The 23,224-nt window shown below is 38.1% G+C and overlaps 1 protein-coding gene across 4 annotated transcripts in view; it reads left to right on the forward strand.

Moving 5' to 3' along the window:
* The window catches only part of ank1b (ankyrin 1, erythrocytic b), an 88,863-nt gene that overhangs the window by 58,609 nt on the left and 7,030 nt on the right, over nt 1-23,224 (forward strand). For 2 of the 4 annotated variants that reach the window (XM_046867640.1, XM_046867641.1), the window contains 10 exons: nt 205-433; nt 2,103-2,231; nt 2,899-3,018; nt 5,953-6,037; nt 8,508-8,582; nt 8,753-8,884; nt 9,215-9,376; nt 19,080-19,149; nt 20,356-20,563; nt 20,662-20,742. In XM_046867640.1, coding sequence (XP_046723596.1) covers nt 205-433; nt 2,103-2,231; nt 2,899-3,018; nt 5,953-6,037; nt 8,508-8,582; nt 8,753-8,884; nt 9,215-9,376; nt 19,080-19,149; nt 20,356-20,563; nt 20,662-20,742 — 1,291 coding nt within the window. Of the gene's footprint in view, nt 1-204; nt 434-2,102; nt 2,232-2,898; nt 3,019-5,952; nt 6,038-8,507; nt 8,583-8,752; nt 8,885-9,214; nt 9,377-18,485; nt 19,150-20,355; nt 20,564-20,661; nt 20,743-21,938; nt 22,031-23,224 lie in introns of all 4 variants that reach the window. The other 2 variants (XM_046867644.1, XM_046867643.1) reach the window with 2 other exon arrangements.

The following is a 23,224-nucleotide window of genomic DNA, read 5'->3' on the forward strand; positions in this document are numbered from 1 at the left end:
CGCTAAAACTAGATATCTCATAAGACATATGGAGTTGTTAATCAGCTTCCAAATTCATATATAACATAGATCATCTGCTATATGTATTAAGAAAAAGAATGTTTTGAAGTTTTCTCTTAAATTTATATTGTTATATCTGTATACAGTTTGACAACCTAGGCTAAGTGTTCTGGAAGCTCAGAGCTCCGTATCCTCTTGCTGCAGGTTCTGGCTAGCCGACTGTCCTCGGACAGCAGAAGCTGTGACTTTTGCCAACCTGCTGTACCGGGAACTGACGGCCGTGCCCTACATGGCCAAGTTTGTGGTGTTTGCTAAGATGAACGAGGCGCGTGAGGGCCGCCTGCGCTGCTACTGCATGACCGACGACAAAATGGACAAAACCCTGGAGCTACATGAGAACTTCACCGAGGTGGCACGTAGCCGAGACATAGAGGTCAGCTCATTGTGGGATTGGACATGTGCTCAGGGCATCATATTTATACCACACATGGCCTATTTACTGACTAATACTTACCTTCTGCTATGTTGTTATTGTATGAGAAAGTCAGGTGTGTCAGAGAAGTATGTGAGGGTGGTGCAGGACATGTATGAGGACAGTGTGACAGCAGTGAAATGTGCAGTAGGAACGACAGACTGGTTCAAGGTGGAGGTTGGACTGCATCAAGCATCAGCTCTAAACCCTTTCTTGTTTGCAGTGGTGATCGACAGGTTGACGGACGATGTCAGACAAGAGTCTCTGTGGACTATGATGTTTGCGGATGATATTGTGATTTGTGGTGAGAGTAGGGAACAGGTAGAGAAGAGCCTGGAGAGGTGGAGGTACATGCTGGAGAGAAGGGGAATTAAAGTTAGTAGGAGTAAGACAGAGTACATGTGTGTGAATGAAATGGAGGGCAGTGGAGGGGTGCGGTTGCAGGGGGAAGAGGTGGTGAAGGTGGAGGAGTTCAGTACCTGGGGTCAACAGTGCAAAGTAATGGAGAGTGTGTAAGAGAAGTGAAGAAAAGAGTGCAGGCAGGGTGGAGTGCGTGGAGAAGAGTGACAGGAGTGATTTTTGATAGTAGGGTATCTGCAAGATTGAAAGGGAAAGTTTATAGGACTGTGGCGAGACCTGCGATGTTGTTTAAAAACAGTGGCATTGACTAAAAGACAGGAGGTGGAGCTGGAGGTAGCAGAGCTGAAGATGTTGAGGTTTTCGTTGGGAGTGACGAGGATGGACAGGATTAGAAATTAGTTTATTAGAGGAACAATGCATGTAGGACGCTTTGGAGACAAGGTGAGAGAGGCCCGATTGAGATGGTTTGGACATGTTCAGAGGAGGGACATGGAGTATATCGGTAGGAGAATGCTGAGGATGGAGCTGCCTGGAAGGAGGAAAAGAGGAAGGCCAAGGAGAAGGTTTATAGATGTGGTGAGGTTAGACATGCAGGTAATTGCAGAGGCAAATGTAGAGAACAAAGTAGTATGAAGACAGATAATCTGCTGTGGCGACCCCTAATAAGAGAAGCCGAAAGAAGAAGAAGACTTACCTTCTGCTATGTTATTTTGGTGTACAGGAGAAAATGTTATGTTAAAATACAGTCATTATATTCAACAATGTAGTGTGTAGAGTTCATAAGTAATGTCTATAAACCATAAAAGGCAAGAACTATATATTACACATGAATATTGTTGACTATTATTCTATACCTGTGCACCTATTAGTGTTTTATTATTTACACACAAAATAGGAAAATCGATACTACTATTTCCATGCATGTAAATAAACTGCCATAAACAGACTTGTGGTACAACATAAAAATCATGTTTGCATAGACTACCAACACACTGTGTTGATATGCTTCAACCCATTTAGCATGTGGCATAGATATGACTCGTTATGTTGGTATATAAACAATTTTTTTGTATGATTGGTGTTGAATGCTAATATATTAAATGGTTTTGTAATTTCAAGATTAAATATATGAATCATATTTATCAACTGGCAGTGTTTGTGTGTGTTTTATATTGGAAGGTGACTCACCCTTCTGTGTCTCTGACACATTCTCACGTTACAGTCTATTTGCATTTTTTTTATTTTTTTATTTCTGTTTCTTTTGAAACAGGTAATGGAAGGGATGCCGCTGCACTTGGAATGCTCTGGAAGCCTTGTGCCAGTGAGGAAGGCCACACAGCAACCTCGCACATTCAGTTTTCAGGCCTTCAGAGACAACAGGCTTCCTGTTTCTGTGAAGGTCCGTTTATCTGTCTCTCTCAGTGTCAAAGTCTTTATTATTTCCCAGCAACATATCTTGTGTCTATTATGAATGAATTGGTTTTCATTCATTTTGTGTACACACTTTTATTTATCTCTCACAACCATCTATAATCGTGACCTCTTCGCCCACCAGCCTCTCCTTCTTTCCAGCTTCATTCTCTGTCAAAATCCCTGTCCATTTCTCTCTGTTATTGTGGCTTCTTGTGGTACTTTCAGTCACCATGGTGTAGCTGTAAACGTTGTCTTGCTTGCCTGCTTGCCTACCTTTCTGCCTGCTTGTCGGTATGTCTGTCTTACTGTCTCTCTCTTTCTCTCTCATGGTTACTCTCTTACTGTCTGATCACACAGACGACAAGGTAAATGTGAAGGTAAATCTTTCTCCTCTCGCTTGCCTACGGACTGCTTCCATCCCTTCCCCGTCCCCTGTCCCCGTCTACCTGTATAAGTCATCCCTGGGTGGCCGAGCTATCTAATTCTCTCTCTCTCTCTCTCTCTCTCTCTCTCTCTCTCTCTCGCTCTCTCACCCTCTTTCTTTCTCTGTCATATACTTTCACTCTTTTGTCATCTCTGACATCTTTTCCTCTTGAGTCTCTGGCTCTCTTTCTATCTGTTCCTTCCCCTGTCTTCCCATCTTGGCTTATTAGGTAAGAGACAGCAATAAGGAATCCACAGGATTCCTGACTTTCCTCCGCAAGTCCACCAAATATGAAGATGCACAGCATGTGCTGTGTAACCTCAACATCACCATGCCCCCCTGTGTAAAGGTACTGTTTCTTTTTTATTCTTAAATTTTTATTCTATTTTATTTCCAGTATTTTTTTTTTTGAGTCTATACGTGTATTTCAATGAACAAGCTACATTTTGGAGGATTTGTTCTACTTTTCCTCTCTGATTTTCTTACTTTGCTAAGATTAACCAATCTCCATGACTGCCTAAAATGCCATAAACAAACTGCTGCCCCCTAATGATTATGGTTACTGGGTGTAATGTAACAGTAATAATGCTAGGTTTTGCTAGGCACAGTGGTTCCTAGCAAGTTAGCTGTCATATATTTGTAAATTGAAAGCAGGCTTTGCTTGTGTGTAGACAGATACAGGTCAACATCTCGGTACAATATAAAATGAGTAAATATCCTTGACTGCAAAGCAGACATTACCTTGTTTAAATAAAGCTCATACACTCACCTTTAAACTAACTGAATTAGTTCATTATAAAATTTAATCTTCAATAAATTCAGCTGAGAGATTCGACATATTAACCCAGAAGTTCTGCCACTATGGAATCCCTGTTTTTTTAAAGCCTTGCTGCAATTTCACTTTTTAAGTGAGAAAGAAAGAAGCAGTTTATTATTTGAAAAACTAATATTATAGTCCAAACTGGACAGCACTATAAATAAGATATGTTTTAATTGCTTCATTGCACTGTACAGTTGTGTTCAAAATTATTCAACCCCCAATGCTGTAAATGGTTTTAGGGAATTTAGTGTACATTTGTAATTGTATTCAGAATGAAATCCTACAAGGACTTCTTAAAGAACCATATGCAACTAAAATGACATCAATTAGTTTTGTAATACAGTAGTAAATGTTTCTTTTGTGAATTCTTCATTGACATAATTATTCAACCCCTTAAAGACTACCACTCTGAAGAACAGAGGTTCAATGAAGTGTTTTCAATCAGGTATTGAAAACACCTGTGGATATCAGGGAGCAGCAATAAAGCCTAATAAGCACCAATTAGGCAGCTTTAAAATGACTGTGATACTCAGCTCCTTCTAGACATTTACTGGTGTGGTTACAAACATGGTGAGGTCAAGAGAATGGTCCAGGAAGACAAGAGAACAGGTGATTACTCTTAACAGGAAGGGCAATGGCTATAAGAAGATTGCAAAGATGTTAAACATACCAAGAGACACCATAGGAAGCATCATTCGCAAATTCAAGGCAAAGGGCACTGTTGAAACGCTACCTGGTCGTGGCAGAAAGAAGATGCTGACTTCGACTGCTGTGCCCTACCTGAAGCGTAGCGTGGAGAAAAGTCCCCGTGTGACTGCTGAGGAACTGAGAAAAGATTTGTCAGATGTGGGTACTGAAGTTTCTGCTCAGACAATACGGCGCACCCTGCGTAATGAAGGCCTCCATGCCAGAACTCCCAGGCGCACCCCCTTGCTGTCCCCAAAGAATAAGAAGAGTCGACTGCAGTATGCCAAAAGTCATGTGGACAAACCACAGAAGTTTTGGGATAGTGTTCTGTGGACTGATGAAACAAAATTAGAACTGTTTGGGCCCATGGATCAACGCTATGTTTGGAGGAGGAAGAACAAGGCCTATGAAGAAAAGAACACCTTGCCTACTGTGAAGCATGGCGGGGGGTCAATCATGCTTTGGGGCTGTTTTGCTTCTGCAGGTACTGGGAAGCTTCAGCGTGTGCAAGGTACCATGAATTCTCTTCAGTACCAGGAGATATTGGATGACAATGTGATGCAGTCCGTCACAAACCTGAGGCTTGGAAGACGTTGGACCTTTCAACAGGACAATGATCCCAAGCATACCTCCAAGTCCACTAGAGCATGGTTGCAGATTAAAGGCTGGAACATTTTGAAGTGGCCATCGCAGTCACCAGACTTAAATCCGATTGAGAACCTCTGGTGGGACTTAAAGAAAGCAGTTGCAGTGCAAGCCTAAGAATGTGACTGAACTGGAGGCTTTTGCCCATGATGAATGGGCGAAGATACCAAGATCGCTGCAAGACACTTGTGTCAAGCTATGCTTCACGTTTTAAAAGCTGTTATAACTGTAAAAGGATGTTGTACTAAGTACTAAGATTGAATGTCACTTGGGGGTTGAATAAAACTGATAATGATGTGAGCTCAGAAAAGACATTTGTGGTTATTTCATTATAAATGTTATGTTATATTTGTCTGACCTACACGTGCCTCTTTGATTTAATTGTAAGCAGGATGACTGAATGATCATAATCAATGTCAAACCGACCAAAGCAATCAATTTCACTGGGGGTTGAATAATTTTGAACACAACTGTATATACAGTAGATCCACCAATTTTGTGTGGACAAAAACAAAAGAGCAATTCTGTTATAAATCTTTGCTTTTGATCACTTTTTGGGGTAACAAGGTGGTCAAGTGGAAAGTGTTGTTTCCTCATAGCTTCAGGGATCTTATTCTGTCTATGCATGTGGGTTATCTATTTAGACCCTGCACCCAAAAACCTGCCAAGACTGTTTAAGATAAATGGCCTATCTAACAGGGTGTATATTTCTACATCATGCTCTGTTTTCCAATGATTTATTTTTTTTGACAGAGGTGTATTTCAGTGATCTTAGCTGTGGCTTTACACTGAATTCTGTTCTGTGACTGATATATAAAAGTCATCTTGAGACTGTTTTAGTGATATCTGAACCATCATTAAATTTGCCAATATTTGCAAAGACAGTTTCTGCCACTGTTAAGCAAAACAAAAATCTAATATTATTTCCCTAAACATTACTTGTTACAAAACTGCTGAGTAACAGTCACACAATCAATTGAAAGACATTTTTTTCGCCATTATTTTCCTCTGTGTCAATCTTTGGAGCTATTTTTAGCAACAAGCTAAATGTTCAGACAAATAACATTCATGTCTATGTGAATAGGGCAGATAAAAGCATGTCATTTGTATTTTGTGCCTTTTATAATTCAGGTGGCAGGTGGGGAAGAGCGCAGACGGACTTTGACACCACTGGCCCTGAGGGAGAGGTACAGCGCCCTGGGCGAATCGGGACTGGGTAAGACACAGCGCCGCCATGCTGCGAGAGGACACGGGGCGCTCTATCTGAATGCCGTATCCCCTGCTTTCTCTGGCAGAAACCAAACATGTGCATGGCTCTGACTGAGCACTGGATGCTAAGCCCTGTCCTCGACACCTCACTCTGCCATGCAGGGCTGATTGTAATCAATCTCAGGCAGCTCCGTGGGGTCAGGGCTTCCCTGCGTCCACCCAGAGAATGAGCAGTAATGTAGTGCATGCTGCTGAATCTGATATGGTCCGAGTGCAAAAATTATAATTAGCATGGCAAGAGAATGAGCGAGGTAAAAGGGCTGCTACGATGCCCGCTATAAAAAAGCTGAAGATGCATAATAGCTGTATGACAGACTTGAGTGGGTTAGATGGACTCTTCAGGCCAGGCTATATGATAGTGGGTTAAAGTAGATGAAGACAGTACAAGCATTTACAACTCATGTTGGGTAAGTACAGATTATCTAGCACTTTCAGAACCATTTTAACACATTCATCACTCATAACTTATTTGATTAAAATACCAGAGTGTGAGCTTTGCTATGCCACTTCCTGAAAAGCCACCAAAAGGATAAAGGGATAGGATAACTTTAAACTTACAAACAGCTATAGACCTGTAGTAGTGAGGCAAAATGTTAGCAATGCGTTTAGATGTGATTATCAGGTGTTTCCCATATTTTAGACCATAGTATGTAATCTGACATGAAATAACCATGTGATCACACTGTTTTTTATTATTATTGGGTTTTAATATAGTTTGGAGGGAAGTACAGTACTCTCAAAGGACAGACAAAATCACACAATGTAACCCCAGGTTACCAGGCTCTCACTAGTCTCTTAATCAGTAAGAGTTTAAGTGTTGGTCTTTTTGATTAGTTTTCCCCGTTTTAACTCAAAATTCTGGTTGTCATTTTTTAATTTTATTATAACTAAAATAATTTGCAGTGTAAATGCAATATTGATGAATCTTAACCAGCCATTTATTTCAAAAGCACCTCTCTAACAGTTGCCGTCTGTTTTTGAGCCATTCATTTGTGCCAACTACAATAAACTAAGCTATGGCTGGATGTAAAATGCCTTCAGTCTTCCTATGTAGTGCACTACATAGGACCCAACCACTTTAGTTATTTGTCACATAAATGATTAAATGTGTTGAATAGCGTTTAAAATTAAAATTTTTAATTGCAGTCAAAATTTCTTTCAGCCTAATTGTTCACCCTAGTCTAATTGTTATTTAACAAACTGCAGTTTAGCATCTTCCAGAACTGCAAATAGTAACAATTGTGCAAATTGACAAGTGCAGATAAATATTTAGGTATATGTACAGCAAAAAAATATAAATATAAACGTTTGTCAGTGTATAATTTTACACAGATTTTTGAGTAGCAAATATTAATTCTCTTTGATAATAGGTATATTTACATTTGTATGGGAAAAAAAATGTGCCGTAATAAATAAATGTAACACAAACACAGTTTTCCAAAATAACAGGTATAATTTACAAAGGTGTTCTGTTATTTTGGAAAACTGTCTTTTAGGATTAATATTTAAAAAATGAATTTGTACATTAACTTTATATGTACAGATGCATCTCAATAAATTAGAACATATTTAAAAAGTTTATTTATTTTAGTAATTCAATACAAAAAATCACACTATGATCAAATTAAAGTCACACTCTAATCAGCTAATTAAATTGCCATAAAAAGCCATTTTTGCCTTTAAATGGTTTCTTAGTCTGGTTCAGGCTACACAATCATGGGGAAAGACTGCTGACTTGACAGTTATCCAGAAGACGATAATTGACACCCTGCACATGGAGGCTAAGACACAAAAGGTCATCACTAAAGAAGTTCACAGAGTGCTGTATCCAAACACATTAATGGAAAGATGAATGAGAGAAAAAAATGTGAATTTGAGGCAGTAATTAAAGCAAAAGGAGCCCCTACAAAGTATGTAGTACATATAGAATAAATGAACATACTTTCCAGAAGGCCAACAATTCACACATTTTTTTATTTTATTTTGATTGGTCTTGTGAAGTATTCAGATTTTTTGAGATTGGTGGGTTTTTGTTAAATTTGAGCCAAAATCATCAAAATTAAAAGAAATAAACACATATATCAGTCTGTGTGTGATGAATCTGTATAATATACGAGTTTCACTTTTTGTATTTTAATTACTAAAATAAATCAACTTTTTAATGATATTCTAATCTATTGAGATGCACCTGTATTTGTATTATATGCGGCATATGCACTATATGCATTATATGTGATATATAATCATTATTAGATATTAATCATGATAGCAATTCATATGAAGTTAAAATTATAAATATAATGATATTCATATTTGTTTCTATTTGTTTATGTAATATTTGAATTATTGTGTTGTATTATATTTATATATATTTAAGCAACTGTAATACATTAACATTTAAATGTTTGTGTGCTTAGCTGCAGTGAATACCTTGGAAAGGACAGAGCTGAAGATTTCACTGATCACTGAGCAGCTGGGTTTAAGCTGGACTGGTATGAGTTTGTGTGTGTGTGTGTGTGTGTGTGTGTGTGTGTGTGTGTGTGTGTGTGTGTGTGTATGTGTGTTGGGCAGGTGGGTCGATGTGTCCTTCTCCCTCTTTCTCTCTTTTACTCTTTCTACCACTGTGTTGCTAATCTTCTCTCTCTGTGTTGTGTCTCTGCAGAACTGGCCAGAGAACTGCAGTTCAGTATTGATGACATTAACAGGATACGAGTAGAGAATCCCAACTCCCTTCTGGACCAGAGTACAGCTCTGCTCAACCTGTGGGGTATTCGAGAGGGCAAGAGAGCCCAGAGTGAGCATCTCTATTTACTCTGCTTTTCTCCCTATATGTTTGCCCTGTAACAGCATTTTTACTTCTAAACTAACATATTTCCAAATGTTTTATTATCATATAAATGAATAATAATGATAATAACAATAATAATAATAAAAAAATCATTTTTACATACTGCTGCCAAAAACAGATAAAGAAAATGTGAAATTAAAAAGACTATTTTGTAAAGCAGGGATTTTGTTCTGGAATTTGTCTAAATCCTATTCTACAGAATTATTGTTATTTTTTATCGTACATCTCCTGTTTGTTTCCAGCAGTGACTTTTGACTTTTTGACTTTTGTTTCCAGCAGTGGAAAACCTGTATGGGGCATTGAAGAACATTGACCGGTCAGACATTGTGAAGTCCCTGGAGGATCCAGTGCCACAGGCAATACCTGAGGCAGGAATGGAGGGAGCCTGCAGGCTAGCTGAGCGTGACTCCACCCTGCTCTCTCCCAGTGTTGTCAATGGTAAGAACAGGCTGCGCAGTGGGCGGATTTCTTACCACACTGCTTTACACTCTATCCAGTGGAGCATTGCAATAATCCTTAACCAAAAGTGCATGTGTCAGGTCAGAATCTGCATGGGCACTCTTGTCCCCAAGCACTAGGGGGCGCTTTCACACCTCTTGATCTGTTTGAGGAGTCTAAATCAGAGAAATTTGGTTCCTCTGCTATTTAAGTTAATTTGGATTGATGCTCCATTGATTTAAAGGGGGAAAAAAAACAGTTATGCAATCCTTTGATAAATGCATGTCGAAATCACCAAATTCTAAAGCCTAGCGCTGAGCACATAGAAATTAGAGCTAAATAAATGATCAAATAATTGTATAAATAACTCATTGAAAGCATTTTTGATTTGCAACAAATGTTTTTTAATTTTTCCTCAACTCTGTATTTTGGCACAGTTTGCCCCCCATGGATTAGTTTGTATTCTATAAAAATTAGTGCAGCTCAAAGCACAGCATGTTTGGTTTCTCTCAGGTGCTCTAGTACCTGGAAGTGGGTGCTGTGTTCTCACTTGCCTAAACGCTCACACTGAGTATGAGAACACACCAGGGACCAGTTCAAATGGAATAAACTCTGCACATGTGAAAGCATCCAGAGATGTTTTGTTTCTGAACAGTTATGAACAAAGTAGTGATGTGAAGGAGACGGTCGCTATATTGCACCTTCTTTTCAGACTTGCAGATTTCAGGACTGACTGATTGTTGCATGTCTAGCGAGCACATAGTGTTGTAGGAGTCAGCTATGTTCCTTTTCATTTCAGCATTTGGCAGACACCTCTTATTCAAAGTGCATTATGTTTATCTCGTTTTATATGTTTGTATGACTTTGAGATTTGAGGGTTAAGGGCCTTGACCAAGAGCTCAGTCAGGGCAGCTAGGTAGAGCTAAGATTTGAATTCACAAGTGAACTTGTGATCAGTTATCCAGCATTTTATCCATAGAGCTCCCCCTGCCCAGTGGTTTTCTCAAAAGGAGCTTGTCATTGTCTGACTGTATTTCTGCATTATACCGCAGCTCCTACCCAGTACCAAAGGTAGTGTCTGGTAGTGTTAAAGGGCCAACAAATTAAGAAGGAGAATCTCAGGCTTATTCTGGTTACTCTATAGTTAAACTATAACCACAGATCTTATACTGTAATTAAATTTGTTGTATGTTTTTCTCACGTGTTTAAACCTCACCCGCTAATATAGTATAGTAAAAGACAGGCTACAGTTTGTAAATGTGCACCTAAAACGTGACTACTATGGTGTATGGACTTGAAAAATGGGCACTTCAGTCTATATTCTACCCCCAAATTAACCATTTCTACTGCTAATTTGATAATGAGGCAGGCCGCTCTCTTTCTCTCACTCTTTCTCTGTTTTCTACTGACATGTCATCTGCAGCCCAGCCGTCCTACTTTTCCTCCTCACAGCTCTCCTCTACGACCTCTGACCTCATAACAACCTCATGCTGACCTCCTCTGGGCCTCCTCCTTCCTCTCATCTCAGTTTTACTTTCCTCTCTTGGTCCTGTGTTGTTGAAAAGAGGGCCCTTTTTCCTCCTCTGTGCGCATGTGCATGCTGCTTGAACCAACTCGTGTTATGTCGCAGGGAAACTCCACTATAAATAAAAATGTTTTGTTCTTGTTTTTGTTTTGCTTTTTTCCTGTAACCAACTTGTGCAGGCTCTGCATGGCATGCTTTCTATGTATGAGGCTCTCTTCATGTATAGTGACCTGTGAAACATCTGATTATGAACCGTTTTAACGATTAGTGAACGGATTGACATGACTCATATGTGCAGTGCGCATAATGCTTTACAAAAATGTCTCTGTGTGACCAGGTCATGTCGACAGAAGCGTTTTGAGAACATTATGTGCAAGATGAGGTGGTTTGATGTTATGTGTGCGTGTGTTTCCATGTTTTTTAGAAAGTAGTGTACCATGCTATTATCGATGGTTGTATTAACATGATCACTGAATGAAACAAATCCTTTTTAATAATAAATCTAGCAAACTGTAAGCTGAAGCTGTTTTTACAAAGGAAGTCCATTGTAATGCCTTAATTTTATTGTGAACAAAGCAGCTAAAAAGGAACGTGCTTAAGTTAACGTAAGTTTAAGTTGTTAAAACATTTGTAGAAAAATTTCCATTTAAGCACATTTATTACTTTCAATTAAAACTGAATAAATGTTCTGAAGAGGTCTCTGGATGAGAGACAAAACTAGTTATTTGTCTATTTTGATCAAAACCTATACGAAAGCCAGAAGCTCCACAAACCACAAGTGATGTAATACACTTCCAGGCTTTAGCCTCCCTTTTACTGCTCTTAACAAACTAATAGACCAGAAATCTATGACATCCCAAACATTCATGCACCTCGATGTCATATGTCTCATAATTACTGTAAATGTAAGCAGGAAGTGATTAACAGATCACTTTATTAACTGTATGTTTTAATCTGATATTTTGAGCTCTTTCAATTCTGTTTGGCCAGAAGATCATTTATAGGAAGTCTTCAGGACAGTGAAGTTGACTCATTGTGGTAACTTTAAAAAAGATAAAAGAGCAGCTTGTGAGGAAATGACTGTTCATTGCTGGTTAAAGCATCAAACCTATATCAGCACCAAATAGAAAAATCTAAATTGTGGGCAAATTTTTGTGATGCAAGAGGAATAAACACTTGACAATATCCTTTAATAGGATAATAGGAGCACAGCCTATTTCCTAAAACTGCCCTTGTGTATATTATTATATAAAGATTATACTATAAATATACATTTTAAGTTAAATGTTATTTTAAATATATGTAATATATATTTCAATACAATATATTGCAAATGATTACAATAATATTCCAAATAATTAAAGATTTTGGAAACCAATAGACTTTTGAATAAAGCTTTTTTTGAGAAAGCAGCCGGATTAAAAAAAAGAAATATAGTGACATGTTAATACAACAGTGTGTGTGTGTGTGTGTGTGTGTGTGTGTGTGTGTGTGTGTGTGTGTGTGTGTGTGTGTGTATATGTGTGTGTGTGTGTGTGTGTGTAATTGTGTGTGTTTCTGTTATTATTCAAAGACCCACAGTGTGACTGTGGGAATTCTGTCTCACATTAATTGTGCACTAATACTTTAAACCTCATTGTGGTGTGTGTTTATGTCCAGTGTTGGTGTATTATATGTAATGATGAATGTTAGTGTGTAGAGGTGGGTGAAAGTGTGTACTAGTGCTAATGTGTAGTGGTGTAAGTTAGTGGCATATCTGACATAGGTTCTTGTGCTTCATACCGTGCAGTGCTTTTTGTTCACCTGTTTGTTGTCATAATGGGAGGGACACTGAAGGTCTCTGTAAAGTATCTCACATTTTTCATTCATCCATCTTATACCTTTGATTTTGTTTCTCCTCATTTATTTTTTAGTACTAATATTTAGTGATGAAACACAGGAATGTATTCACCCCATTTCACATTTTGTAGTTTCACAACCTGGAATTGAAATGGAGTCAGTTGGGGCTTGTATCATTTGATTTACACACCATGTTCATTTCTTTGTTACACTCCCTGCCCTGGGTCAGTCTTTGCCCCTTTAGGTGCAATTACAGCAGCCTGTTTTCTGTCTTATATATCTTTGAATGGATCTAAAATTGGATCCAATTTTGGATTATCTTCATCCAAATTCAGCTGTTGAACAGCCATTTGAAAAACATGCCACAGATTCTCAGCTGGATTGAGATCTGGATTTTTACTGGACCATTCATGGTTTCAAACATGTCTAGTGTAGCTTTGGCAGCATTCTTAGAGTTGTTTTCCTGTTCCTGTCCATGATGAAGTTTCCGCCCAAGTCTCAAGTATCTGGATTTTGACTGGACCTCTATTTTGCTCCATCGATTTTATTATTGGCCCAACCAGTTTCCCAGTTGCTGCCGAAGCATCCCCATAGCATGACTCTGCCAACATCATGCTTTAGTGTGGATTATGATCTCATGGTGATGAGCATATTTTGGTTTCTACCAATGTAGTGCATTGTGTCAAATCCAAAAGACAGCTTTTTCCACATATCTTCTTGGTCCTTAAATTATTTCATGTTTTTTTTTTTTGGCTTTCTCCATGCCATCCTTCTATAAATCTCGGTTTTGTGAAGTGTCCAGTCTACGGTTGTCCTGAACAACTGCTACATATGAGCTGTGGATGTATCCAGCTCCGTCAGTATACCTTTCACTTATTCTTCTTCACTTCCTTGGTCATCACGATTTTATTTGTTTAGGTCTACTTATTAATAAAGATATACTTACTACAGGTTAAATTAAAGAGATCACATTTACCATTTTAATTGTTCACTTCATTCAATGAATCATGTGACTTCTGATGGCAGCTGGTGGCAACAGATTCAATTTAGGGGTTTTCTCTGCAACACAGCTGAATCACAACTATTTTATTTTTTTGTAGGTTTTTTAAAAATGTAGATTTTTTTATATTATTTAATTTGATAGGCAGTTTTCTGTAGATTTCTGGATTGTGGATACTGATTTACAGTACAGACCAAAAGTTTGGACACACCTTCTCATTCAAAGAGTTCTCTTTATTTTCATGACTATGAAAATTGTAGAGTCACACTGAAGGCATCAAAACTATGAATTAACACATGTGGAATTATATACATAACAAAAAAGTGTTAAACAACTGAAAATATGTCATAATGTAGGTTCTTCAAAGTAGCCACCTTTTGCTTAGATTACTGCTTTGCACACTCTTGGCATTCTCTTGATGCCTACTTTGAAGAACCTACAATATGACATATTTTCAGTTCACTTTTTTGTTATGTATATAATTCCACATGTGTTAATTCATAGTTTTGATGCCTTCAGTGTGACTCTACAATTTTCATAGTCATGAAAATAAAGAAAACTCTTTGAATGAGCAGGTGTGTCCAAACTTTTGGTCTGTACTATATGTTCTATGTGTGACAGATCAATGGAGGTGTATACTATACTATAAAATGTTCACTGCAGAATGATTGCAAAGCACTAAGGAGAATTATTACGATGTATTCTGGGTGACCGGATCACAGGTTAAAAATTCAAGCAAGAACATGGTCAAATGCTAGGTTATAATTAGGGTACGACTATCTGGAGGTGGTTTGAGATGCATATGGCTACTTCAGATTTGTACTGTGAATGTAAATGAGTCTCAGTGAACACTGGATTGTGCTATCAATCATCATTTTAATTGCTCTGGCCGGAAAATATGTAATTATTGCAAACCTGTGTGGAAATCATGCTGAAAGGTTTGCTTCTCTGCCTCTGGACTAATGAATAAAACCAACTTCTTAAATGTAGAGATGAAAGCAGTTGCTGTTCTCAATCTTGTTTGTCTCATCTCACATTCATTTATAAACTGAGATAGCAGATGAGTTTGAGATGATTCACAGGACATTTCTCTCTGCACATAAATGCAGCAGAAGACTAAAATAATAAATGTTTGAGAGTGTTTCCCCAACAGAAAATTCAATCAAAGATCAATGTGACGACACATTGATAATGAAAAGTGTGAACTGCTATGCATCTCATCTGTCCACTTGTGATCTAATCACCTAAGACCTAACCCTGGAGTCTCTATAAAATTACTGACAACAGATCTAGCAAGCAATACAGAGCAGAAACAATACTGTAGCATACTTGTAATAAAAAATATATATAATTTTAATGTAGATTTCTCAGTGAGATGTACTAGTAAGGGAACAGACAGCTTGCAAGGTCAATCTAGGAGTTTAGAAATAAATCCTACATTTCAGAAGAAAAGTTGGGAACATTTTCAGCCCTTCAAGACAAAATATGATAAGGTAAAGTGGAATAAAACTACTGAATACCAATGAAAGCTGAGAAGGTCAATTCTGGCTAGGGGTCCCGTCTAAAATAAAGAATAAACTCCATCCAAAAGAAAAAAGCCTGTTGGATTTTTTAAGGGCTGTGAAGTATTTTTGAGCTATATAGAAAACCTTTTTTTTTAATGTTACACTAAGTGACTACAAACTAGCCAGACATTGCCCCCTGTGGGACCCCTGTGAGTTTCAGTGTAATTCAACGCTGCTTAGCTGACTTCCATTTACAAGAATCATTATTAGAATTAAACTAGTGGCAAAAACAAGTTTTAGTAAGGATCTTTTTATACGTCACACTAATTATAAATAAATTCCCCCGAGTTTCATTATCTCAACTTCACATTATTACTTTTGCACTTAATTGTATTATTACAGTGCATTCATGAACACATTATTATTGTTGTGTTGTTATTTATCTTCAGGCTGTTTATTCTTCTTATCTTTGTTTATTAGGCTCTTTGTTAGTGTCTATTCTGTTAGGAGTTTTGTTGGTGTTATGGCCTTTATGGAAGGAGTCTCTAGTGATTCTACGGTAGTAGTATAAGTAAAGTAGAAGTGATATGTCTGAAAAGTCTTTAAGGGTGAGAGGATTTTACTTTTTGATTTCTCTGTACAATGACTAAATAAGTTTGGTTTATTAATTGAAAAAAATACTGAAAAGAAAGAAAATGGTGAGGGAACAGCATCTGTAGCTGCTATAATTTGCTGTTTTATAATTGGAATACAATGCTTGGGAAGTGTATGATGTGTGAGTAAAATAGGTCAAATGTTCTGATTGTCAAAAGGTCTCTGTCTGCTTCATTCTGGACTTAAGTGGTAAGTTAATAAAATGAGCTTGTGGGATAGTCATGTCTGTATGGTTAAATAAATGTAAAAAATACGTTTGATGAGCACATTTCATTAAACACTTTTATTTAGTTGGTTTATTTAGTTGATTAGCCATGTCATTTCTGATGTATTTATATATATATAAATTAGCTTTCTACTGCTTTAACATGTTTATATAAATTGTGCTATATAACAAATATAACCATACATGTTATATTGGCAAGATTAAAAGTCACATTTATGCATATTATATTTTATAACTAAATTTGCATGCATTTTGCAGAGGCGCTCCTCAATCTAACACTAAAGTAAGCTATTGTGGAATATTTTTACACCCTTCCCTGTTACACGCTATTGTTCAATAAGGCAAGGAGGCTCCGAATGATTAACGAATTTATTAAATATTGTAAACAGGGAAAAGTAAACATCATTGCACAAGCTTAGTGCTGGGTGATACCGAATTATGTGTAAACTGGCATAAATAATTTTTATATGTTTTATGCATCAACATGTGCACAAATTCTGTTTCAGGCCACATGCATGTGTGATGAATTGAAACACAGCTGAGAGTTTGTATTTTCTCTTTAAAGCATGTGCATATAATAAAGTATATTAGCAAGCCGCAAGAACATCGATTGCACCACTGTGAGGTCCAGATCACCTCCTTTTGTCTCTGTGGTGTTAGTGTTGCCTCTTTTGTGTGGCCGTTCTTCAGGTTATGGGCTGGCGCCGGAGGAGCTGCTGTCTCCAGCCTCCGTGCAGTACAGCCTGCCCTCTCCACTGGGCTCTGAGCCCTACTGGCAGGAGGTGTCGAGTCTGGAGTGCGCACCAATTGCCACCACGGAGGAGGACACCATGATGGAGATGTCGGACGTGCAGGTGTGGCCAGCAGGAATCAGCCCGTCCTTGGTGACCGTGGAAGACTCATCTGTAGAGGGCAGCAGCCGAGCAGACGATTCAGAGCCAAACACCCTCAGTCTGCCCTGTAGCAGCAGCCTGGGGCGCCCCAGCAGTGGTGCTAGTGGGGCCAGCGGCTCCATCAGTGTAATTCAACGCTGCTTAGCTGACTTCCATTTACAAGAATCATTATTAGAATTAAACTAGTGGCAAAAACAAGTTTTAGTAAGGATCTTTTATCGTCACACTAATTATAAATAAATTCCCCCGAGTTTCATTATCTCAACTTCACATTATTACTTTTGCACTTAATTGTATTATTACAGTGCATTCATGAACACATTATTATTGTTGTGTTGTTATTTATCTTCAGGCTGTTTATTCTTCTTATCTTTGTTTATTAGGCTCTTTGTTAGTGTCTATTCTGTTAGGAGTTTTGTTGGTGTTATGGCCTTTATGGAAGGAGTCTCTAGTGATTCTACGGTAGTAGTATAAGTAAAGTAGAAGTGATATGTCTGAAAAGTCTTTAAGGGTGAGAGGATTTTACTTTTTGATTTCTCTGTACAATGACTAAATAAGTTTGGTTTATTAATTGAAAAAATACTGAAAAGAAAGAAAATGGTGAGGAACAGCATCTGTAGCTGCTATAATTTGCTGTTTTATAATTGGAATACAATGCTTGGGAAGTGTATGATGTGAGTAAAATAGGTCAAATGTTCTGATTGTCAAAAGGTCTCTGTCTGCTTCATTCTGGACTTAAGTGGTAAGTTAATAAAATGAGCTTGTGGGATAGTCATGTCTGTATGGTTAAATAAATGTAAAAAATACGTTTGATGAGCACATTTCATTAAACACTTTTATTTAGTTGGTTTATTTAGTTGATTAGCCATGTCATTTCTGATGTATTTATATATATAAATTAGCTTTCTACTGCTTTAACATGTTTATATAAATTGTGCTATATAACAAATATAACCATACATGTTATATTGGCAAGATTAAAAGTCACATTTATGCATATTATATTTTATAACTAAATTTGCATGCATTTTGCAGAGGCGCTCCTCAATCTAACACTAAAGTAAGCTATTGTGGAATATTTTTACACCCTTCCCTGTTACACGCTATTGTTCAATAAGGCAAGGAGGCTCCGAATGATTAACGAATTTATTAAATATTGTAAACAGGGAAAAGTAAACATCATTGCACAAGCTTAGTGCTGGGTGATACCGAATTATGTGTAAACTGGCATAAATAATTTTTATATGTTTTATGCATCAACATGTGCACAAATTCTGTTTCAGGCCACATGCATGTGTGATGAATTGAAACACAGCTGAGAGTTTGTATTTTCTCTTTAAAGCATGTGCATATAATAAAGTATATTAGCAAGCCGCAAGAACATCGATTGCACCACTGTGAGGTCCAGATCACCTCCTTTTGTCTCTGTGGTGTTAGTGTTGCCTCTTTTGTGTGGCCGTTCTTCAGGTTATGGGCTGGCGCCGGAGGAGCTGCTGTCTCCAGCCTCCGTGCAGTACAGCCTGCCCTCTCCACTGGGCTCTGAGCCCTACTGGCAGGAGGTGTCGAGTCTGGAGTGCGCACCAATTGCCACCACGGAGGAGGACACCATGATGGAGATGTCGGACGTGCAGGTGTGGCCAGCAGGAATCAGCCCGTCCTTGGTGACCGTGGAAGACTCATCTGTAGAGGGCAGCAGCCGAGCAGACGATTCAGAGCCAAACACCCTCAGTCTGCCCTGTAGCAGCAGCCTGGGGCGCCCCAGCAGTGGTGCTAGTGGGGCCAGCGGCTCCATCATGGAGCTAGAGGAAGAGGAGGAGGAGGAGGAGGTGGATGAAGAGGACATTCCACATGAACTGGACAAGGAGAGGGGCCATGCCAGTGGTGCCATCCCCAAAGCCAATCACAATGGGCAAGTTGGAGGTCAGAGGTTGGACAGCAGGAGGGCAGAGGCAGTGGCGGCGGGCAGCAGCATGGCAGGTGGAGCTAAAGGCAGAGGAGGAATAGGAGGTGGAGGAATTGGATTAGGCGCAAGCTCAGGGGAAAAGTTTTCTGTTCTTACAGGGCAACAGATCTACGCCCAGCTGCGTGAGAAAACTGGACTGAGCCGAGCAATTGAGCACAACGGAGACAGGTAAGAGTTTCCTAACAATGAACATATTTCTGGAACTACATTTTTTTTCTTAAACCTTTACTGGCATGAAATATCTGTAGTATGCACTTTTTAGTCAAAGTTGCTCCACATTTTCAATTTTATAATTAAGCCACATTGTTTATTTATTTATCCCAGCACTCATACAGTACTACTGTTGTCTTCTTTCATGGTACTGCTTCAAATCTGCTTAAAGAATTGTTTTGTTTTTCAGATTTTATAGTTTGTATGTATAATTAGGTTTATGTTTATCCTATAATTAGGTTATTAGCTTTTTTAGGCTTAATATACCTAGTTAGCTCATGTTACAAAAAAGATCCTGAGCATGTACAGTATAATACTAACTTTAAATTCATAGTAGCTCAAAAAGACACAAAGTGTGTTCAGGAAGTATTCATTTATTGGATATTTAATTTATCTTTTTTTGGATTAGTGGATTGATACTTATCAATCCTTAAAAAAAAAGCTACATATAGTAATCCATCTTTAACAATGATCCATTGGTAAATTAATCATCATTAATCATCAATTTCATCATAATCAAAACAAACCACAGATGGTAAAATTAGACATTCTTCACTTAAGTAGAAGTATATATATATATATATATATATATATATATATATATATATATATATATATATATATATATATATATATATATATATATACACTCGGGTTTCGAAAGAGTAAAAGTACTGACTACACTTTTTTACTCAAGGTAAAGTAAAGAAGTTTGAGCTATGACGTGTACTTAAGTAAAAAAGTATCCATTACTTCTACCTGTTTTAGTGTCACGCTGGTAACTGTATTTTATTATTTAGATTTTTGAAAAAGCCGCACAAAGACAAGAAAGAGGTTGATGAGCTGAAAACTGTGCACAATGCTCTGTAAGAAGTACAAAGTACAGATATTTGTGTAAAAATTTACTGAAAGTAAAAAGTTATTATAAAATAAACAGTGAAATAAAGTACTAATACCAGAAAAAAATCTACTTAAGTACAGTAATGAAGTATTTGTATGTAACAGGGTGTACCAGGATGTATGAGCATTATAGGCAAGGGTCTGAATACTTTGCTACAATAAATGTGTGTGTGTGTGTGTGTGTGTGTGTGTGTGTGTGTGTGTGTGTGTGTGTGTGTGTGTGTGTATGCGTTTGTGTGCGTTTGTGTGCGTGTTGTGTCTCAGGTTAAGTAGTGGTGCATTTCAGCCTTTCCTTCCAGAGAAGGCCATTGAATGTGTGCTAGAGCAGAGCCAGGCCCGTGTGGCCCAAGAAGCCTTGCTCACTCCGGTACGTGACACGGGTCAGTCTGAGCTCCTGCATGGGAGATTTATGGGCACTCAGCCTTTTGAGAAGGGGCTTGGATTCTCGCATCAGGATGCACACAAAGCACAGGTTCATTAAATTGTGTCCTCTGTCCAGGTTTATTTAAAAACCTTGTATTACTGTGTTTACTGATGAGAAAGGTGACATGCCATTGTTCTTCTTTGCAGAGAGATGAGCCAATTGGTTTCACCAGTGAGTGTCTGAGTGAGGAACAGTTCACTGATGAGCATGGAAATGTGGTCAGCAAGGTGGGTGTTTTGCTCGGTTACAGGTTCACTGAACACACAATGGGGTGTTATGATCCCATTCACTTTAATGCAGAGGTGTCAAACTTATGATCCTGCTACTTGCATTCGACCATGGCAAACTTGCATAAGACATACATAAATTAAAAACAACTCATTGTACATACTACTCCACATAATAAAAATACTATTGTGACCTTTGAATCTGGAAAAAAAACAATTATTTATAGCATCTACTGCATACATTAGAATAGTTTCTGTTATTCTACATCCATACTCTCTTCTATTTTCAATCGCAGTTGTGTTAATTGAGAATTTGTTGTCACATGACACATAAACATGTATTTTTATTGCAGTAAAAAAAAAATGTAAAGGAAGAAAAATCCTGCTTGCATTAAATTCAGCCCTTTCATCCATTCTGTCTAGCAGTTCTGCTACTTGGTCTGTTGATTTGGTCTTTTTTGCTTTAAACCTCTTCAATAATGCTTTCAAATGACTCTTCCTTTATATGAGTGCACAAAATATGTAAGTCTAGTGCACCTGTACTCCCCTCTCAAACACCAGACTCTATAACTCCTTCAGAGTAACTGTTGGCCTCACTGTGGCTTCCCTTACTAATCTCTGTCTTGTTTTGAGGGAGCACCTGGCCTAGGTTCTTATTCATTATTATAAATCACTACTGATCCAACAGAACTTATTAATGTCTAACCTTGTAGATATAATTGTCCTCCACAGTTATAAAGTCCTAATAACATTTTTCCTAACTTCCTCAGAGTGCTCCTAGATCATCATTTTTAATCCTTTCCTTCAGACTGACAGACGCTTTATAGAGAGGTCAACTGAGGTGTTTTTTTCCCAGAAATTGGGAGCTGTTTTACTATTATAGTTTACAATTTACTATTATAAGGCCAATTTGTTTGCAATACAATAATGACAAGAACAACCTCATTTAGTATTTAGATCAATCTGTTGCATTCCAGAGGAGGTTAAATTCATTTATTATTAGCAAATAAAAATAATTTATTAATTAAAATTAATAATAATAATAGTCTTATATTATGGCTCACAAAAATGCTGATGTGACAGGGGCAGAATGTGAGTTTGACACTGCAGCTTTAGCGGGATTGAATCAGTGTTTCTGAGGTCTTCTTTCCTCTCCTCCTCCTCCTCCTATCTCTTCCCTCCTTCCCGTGCTCTAGCTGGGTGTGGATGTGAAGAGAGGAGTGCAGACAGTGAAGCGCGCCAGTCTGAGGAGTGTAAAGCACTGAAACTAACACACACTGTTCTAAAGGTATGGGATAGACAGAGCAGGACCAGAGTCTTTATTCTGACATTTGGCTTCTTCACAACTGCTTCTGAAAGATGCCTGAAGTGATTTTTATACATTTCTGAGTCTTTACTGTCTTGGAAAAGCAGATTTAGTCAGGTCAGCGTTAAACTGGCTTTTAATTGCTTATTCACTAAGGGTGTCAATTGTAGTGCAGTGTCAAAAACACACAGCTTGTCATGCCCTGAATTCTTTCCTGTGTCAGACAACTCACAATTACAGCTCTATCTTTGACTGTTAGGAAGCACTAGAGACTCCATTATTATATAATACATCAGCAATGATCGATCTTTTTTCGAAGTTTTTTAGATTATGTGAAACATCTGCTATTCAGGTCCCCACAGATGAGCATATCAAAATAATAACGTATTAGAGCAAGCTCATTTATATAAACCTGTGATTTTCAGCTGCAGTTCTATCAGAGCTGCTGTTATAGATAATCATTCAACATTTTCTAATGATGATCAGATTCCAGAAAAGTACAAAACAATTGTACACTATATATATACAGGGAGTGCAGAATTATTAGGCAAATGAGTATTTTGACCACATCATCCTCGTTATGCATGTTGTCTTACTCCAAGCTGTATAGGCTGGAAAGCCTACTACCAATTAAGCATATTAGGTGATGTGCATCTCTGTAATGAGAAGGGTGTGGTCTAATGACATCAACACCCTATATCAGGTGTGCATAATTATTAGGCAACTTCCTTTCCTTTGGCAAAATGGGTCAAAAGAAGGACTTGACAGGCTCAGAAAAGCCAAAAATAGTGAGATATATTGCAGAGGATGCAGCAGTCTTAAAATAGCCAAGCTTCTGAAGCGTGATCATCGAACAATCAAGCGTTTCATTCAAAATAGTCAACAGGGTCGCAAGAAGCGTGTGGAAAAACCAAGGCGCAAAATAACTGCCCGTGAACTGAGAAAAGTCAAGCGTGCAGCTGCCAAGATGCCACTTGCCACCAGTTTGGCCATATTTCAGAGCTGCAACATCACTGAGTGCCCAAAAGCACAAGGTGTGCAATACTCAGAGACATGGCCAAGGTAAGAAAGGCAGAAAGTCGACCACCACTGAACAAGACACACAAGCTGAAACGTCAAGACTGGGCCAAGAAATATCTCAAGACTGATTTTCTAAGGTTTTATGGACTGATGAAA

This window comes from Silurus meridionalis, chromosome 15, assembly GCF_014805685.1.
Source record: "Silurus meridionalis isolate SWU-2019-XX chromosome 15, ASM1480568v1, whole genome shotgun sequence".
In the NCBI taxonomy this organism is placed as follows: domain Eukaryota; kingdom Metazoa; phylum Chordata; class Actinopteri; order Siluriformes; family Siluridae; genus Silurus; species Silurus meridionalis.